General features: G+C 43.4%; 1 protein-coding gene across 16 annotated transcripts in view; it reads right to left on the bottom strand.

Moving 5' to 3' along the window:
• CRMP (Collapsin Response Mediator Protein) overlaps window positions 1–5,000 on the bottom strand; it is a 110,368-nt gene that overhangs the window by 63,741 nt on the left and 41,627 nt on the right. Inside the window, exon 1 of one of the 16 annotated variants that reach the window (XM_070138545.1) lies at window positions 2,599–2,756. The exons of the other annotated variants lie outside the window; for them this stretch is intronic. Coding sequence (XP_069994646.1) covers window positions 2,599–2,607 — 9 coding nt within the window. The 5' untranslated portion in view covers window positions 2,608–2,756. Of the gene's footprint in view, window positions 1–2,598; window positions 2,757–5,000 lie in introns of those variants that run through there. 16 annotated transcript variants of the gene reach the window in all.

The raw sequence follows: 5,000 nt of genomic DNA, 5'->3' as shown, positions 1-5,000 counted from the left end.
ATACATTTTAAAATACTTTCCAGACAATGGGGCGCAGTCAGGCATTCCGATGTTCTTTTCAGGGGGAATTCCCCGATTGAAGAGCAGCAGCAATCACCAGTACAGCTTCCGTGCACAATAAATACGCATTGTATTGCTGGCCAGACATTATGGCAACGTCGGGACAGTTACAGTAGGAGTACCGGGCTCAAGGTCAGCGCTTCCGTCCGCTGGCAGGCCGCCTCCGCCGCGCCTCCTCGCCCATTTAAAGCTTCGGCCTAAGCCATCCCAGTGGCTGTGTTATTGATTCCCACGACATCACTAAACATCTATAGTGATTAGGATTGACAATGCAACTGTCTCACGAGGCTGACAAACCCAAAAGACATGGCTGCTTGAAGGTGAAAGTGTAGGCCCGGCAAAGGAAGATTTCATTGGAGGTTTGAGCAACTCCTTGACCTTGATTCTCGTTCCTGACTCTGTGCACCTTAACCTCCAGTGGCGCTGCGCGACGACTCCATTCACAGAAATGGGACAATTCAAATGTACAATCAAACTATAATGTCTTTATCTGTGCACTTAACCAAATTTCCGTTGCCTTTTCCATACATTTCCGTTATCTTCCAAGGTAAAAAATGTGGGCCTGGGAGCGAAACCTTTATTTTGGGTCACTTTTAAGATACTCTTTGGCCTGATACCTTGTCCTCCAACATTCACTTTCGGTTGACTTTAAATGTCTCCGAAACGACCATTCTATGCTATCCCGTGTTGTATTACATCACGCACACACACACTTCAGTAAATGCACATAAAGGGAGTTATACACATGGACATTATCCACTAATAGACGGTCATGTAATATTACTAAAAAAATCAAGCAAAATATGATCGATCATAGAATCATACCGAGGGTTCAATGGCAATATATTTCATTCAACAAAAACAATCGAAAAATAATAATAAAATACATCTCAACCAACTGTGTCTGTGTGTGTGTCAATGTGTGTGTGCCAATGTGTGTGTGTGTCTGTGGGTGTGTTAGTGTGTCAGTGTGTGTGTGTGTGTGTGTGTGTGTGTGTGTGTGTGTGTGTGTGTGTGTGTGTGTGTGTGTGTGTGTGTGTGTGTGTGTGTGTGTGTGTGTGTGAGTGTGTGTGGGTGAGTGGGTGTTAGTGTGTGTGTGTGTGTGTGTGTGTGTGTGTGTGTGTGTGAGTGTGTGTGTGTGTGTGTGTGTGTGTGTGTGTGTGTGTGTGTGTGTGTGTGTGTGTGCGTGTGTGTGTGTGTGTGTGTGTGTGTGTGTGTGTGTGTGTGTGTGTGTGTGTGTGTGTGTGTGTGTGTGTGTGTGTGTGTGTGTGTGTGTGTGTTGTGTGTGTGTGTGTGTATTTGTGTGTGTGTGTGTATTTGTGTGTGTGTGTGTATTTGTGTGTGTGTGTGTATTTGTGTGTGTGTGTGTATTTGTGTGTGTGTGTGTATTTGTGTGTATGTGTATTTGTGTGTATGTGTATTTGTGTGTATGTGTATGCGTATGTATGTGTATGCGTATGTATGTGTATGCGTATGTATGTGTATGCGTATGTATGTGTATGCGTATGTATGTGTATGCGTGTATGTATGTGTATGCGTGTATGTATGTGTATGCGTGTATGTATGTGTATGCGTGTATGTATGTGTATGCGCGTATGTATGTGTATGCGCGTATGTATGTGTATGTGTGTGTATGTATGTGTATGCGTGTATGTATGTGTATGTGTGTGTATGTATGTGCATGTGTGTCTGTGTATGTACATCTATGTGTGTATGTCTGTCTATGTGTGCATGTATGTCTGTGTGTGTGTATGTATGTCTGTGTGTGTGTATGTATGTCTATGTGTGTATGTATGCCTATGTGTGTATGTATGCCTGTGTGTGTATGTATGCATATGTGTGTATATATGCCTATGTGTGTATGTATGCCTATGTATGTGTGTATGCCAATGTGTGTATGTTTGCCTTTGTGTGTATGTTTGCCTATGTGTGTATGTATGCCTATGTGTGTATGTATGCCTATGTGTGTATGTATGCCTATGAGTGTATGTATGCCTATTGTGTATGTATGCCTATGTGTGTATGTATGCCTATGAGTGTATGTATGCCTATGTGTGTATGTATGCCTATGTGTGTATGTATGCCTATGTGTATGTATGTCTATGTGTATATATGTCCATATGTATATGTATGTCTATGTGTATAAGTATGACTATGTATGTATATATGTATGTACGTATGTATGTATGTATGTATATATGTATGTACGTATGTATGTATGTATGTACATATGTATGTACGTATATATGTATGTACGTATATATGTATGTGTGGGCAAGTATGTATGCATATATGTATGTATGTATGTATATGTATGTATATGTATATATGTACGAGTGTGTATCACGTATGTATGTATGTGTATGAGTGTGTGTGTGCGCATGCTTTTACGATGTCTTATCTGATACAAATGCCTAGCAAATGTTCGCCGCTCTTGTAAGACACTACTGGGTAGCTAGACCCTTTTCATATGCCAAGTCAGTAAAATGATACGACACAATTTTACGCAATCCTTCCTGACTTCAGCATCTTACTCACCTCACTCATGACTGCAAGGAAGATATCGCGACAGCAAACCACGCAACCAGCTTAGCCGAAAACCGTAGCCCAGCCTCCGAACCGCCGACTGACTGACTGGAACCGTCTGCTCCGGTCACCCAGCTTGGTCTCACCCAGGCCACCCCGCCCCGTGTCAACGTAGCCCGCGACGGTGCCACATTTACGGTCCTTTTAGTCAATGGACATCCTTTCTGTATTGTTAAGTGATGCTCAGTCACGGTACTCCCCATTCTTCTGCGCAAAGCAGGACCTGGAAACGTCAACTCTAACGCCTTGCCGGCGGTCATATATACATATATTTTTTTGCTGAACGCCCTTAGGATCTTTAACACGAATGGCAAGTCCTATTTTGTGATAAACAATAAGCCTCTCTTCATTTTATACAGTGTAAAAACATATATGACTTCCCATCTCAAACATCACCGTAAATACTGGTGTAGGTTAGAAAACAATAGCAAGTACTGCTTCGAATGGCCTCCTGCTTGGAGACTTGGCACCGCCGCTGCCCGTCCTCCGCTCCAACCAATGGGAGAACCAGAACTTTATCAAATATCCTGCAGTAAGAATTACGTATACGCACAAAGTCTTCATTAATCCGGAAATTAAAATCTTTATCGTAATAGCAGGTATAATCCGTCCGTCTTACCTACGTATTCAAAATAAGAACTATGAGTCAAAACAACTATTTATATACACTAATTGTTATTTCACTTACCAGAGCGATAGTTTACTTCAACGCGTGCGTGTGTGTGCGTGCGTGTGCGTGTGTGTATGTGTGTATGTGTGTGTGTGTGTGTGTGTGTGTGTGTGTGTGTGTGTGTGTGTGTGTGTGTGTGTGTGTGTGTGTGTGTGTGTGTGTGTGTGCGCGCGCGCGTGCGTGTGTGTGCGCGTGCGTGTGTGCGTGCGTGCGTGTGCGTGTGCGTGTTCGCGTGCGCGTGTGTGAGTGTATGTCTGTGTGTGTGTGTGAGTGTATGTCTGTGTGTGTGTGTGTGTGTGTGTGTGTGTGTGTGTGTGTGTGTGTGAGAGAGAGAGAGAGAGAGAGAGAGAGAGAGAGAGAGAGAGAGAGAGAGAGAGAGAGAGAGAGAGAGAGAGAGTGTGTGTGTATGTGTGTGTGTGTGTGTGTGTGTGTGTGTGTGTGTGTGTGTGTGTGTGTGTGTGATACTATGTTTCTCTATATGGATGGATTTGAGTATTCATGTGCATGTGTGTTTGCATATATGCATTGTCGTATAAATGAAAAAGTGTGAGAAAGAAAGAGAGAGAGAAGAATGAGATAGCTAGAGAGGGGGAGGGAGATAGATAAATAGATAGATAAATAGACAGAGAGAGAGAGGGAGGGGGAGATAGATAGATATATAGATAAATAGATAGATAGAGAGAGAGAGAAAAAAAAAAGAGAGGGAGAGGGAGAGGAAGAGAGAGAAAGGGAGAGATTGATTAATTGATTGTTTATTGATATGAACTTAAAAGTGAGCGGGGAGAGGAGGGTCCGTGCGTGCGCTCATGCGTTTTTCATCTATGATGCTTTATAGCGCAAGCCAAGAGCTTTTGAGCCTGTGAGTGAGTGATGTACAGTACGATTGCCGCGATCGAGGCTGCCTGGCGTGCGGTCAGCCGCTTGCGGACGTACCGTTACAGGCGGATTCTGTGCGGCAATACAGCCGTCTTGAAGGACTGGCCTCCCTCCGCAAAGTGGTGGTAAAGAGAGAAACGCGAAAAAGATGCAGCACAAGATCAATGACCCTTTCATATGAGACGCATGGCAGTCGGTACTTTGAGGCGAGCCATGCCACTCCAGCCGTGTCAACCAGGGTGCTAGACACCCAAGTTCTGGCCGGTTATCTCTCAGGCCTACGTACTCAAGGAAAGGCAATCTTCCCAATGTCATGTAGAAGATAAGGCTAAATTTTTAAGCCTCGCACGGGGTATCGATATTTGATAAACCGATTTTTTAAACAGAAAGTAAACACTTTTAAGAGACGAGAAATGTTTACCATCGATACTTACATTCGAAAGCCTTCATTCATCGCATAACACTATATGCATCAGAGGATAAGAGGGTGGAAGAGCCTCATTACCTGCTAACAAATTCAAACAGAAAATCGTGACGTATATCTTACGCGCAGAAAAGTGAGTCGCAGTTGTATTACTGATATCATATGATGATCTATAATTTTCTGGGCAAACGTGTGTCACGTGGTGTCTTTGTGCCATGATACTAAGAGGCGTTCCTTTCAAGTGATACTTTTGCCAGCTTCGAGGGTTACCAGCTATACTGTTTATTTATCTTTCCTTCGAACACTTGAAATAAAAATATTTCTTTCCAGGTGATGCAACATTTACCTGAACGGCGTTGTCCCCTCCTGCCTGGGGACAACGAT

Source organism: Penaeus vannamei, chromosome 24, assembly GCF_042767895.1.
Source record: "Penaeus vannamei isolate JL-2024 chromosome 24, ASM4276789v1, whole genome shotgun sequence".
Classification (NCBI taxonomy): Eukaryota; Metazoa; Arthropoda; class Malacostraca; order Decapoda; family Penaeidae; genus Penaeus; species Penaeus vannamei.
The sequence above is the reverse complement of the archived record's forward strand: the minus strand, read 5'-3'. Positions and strand labels throughout refer to the sequence as shown.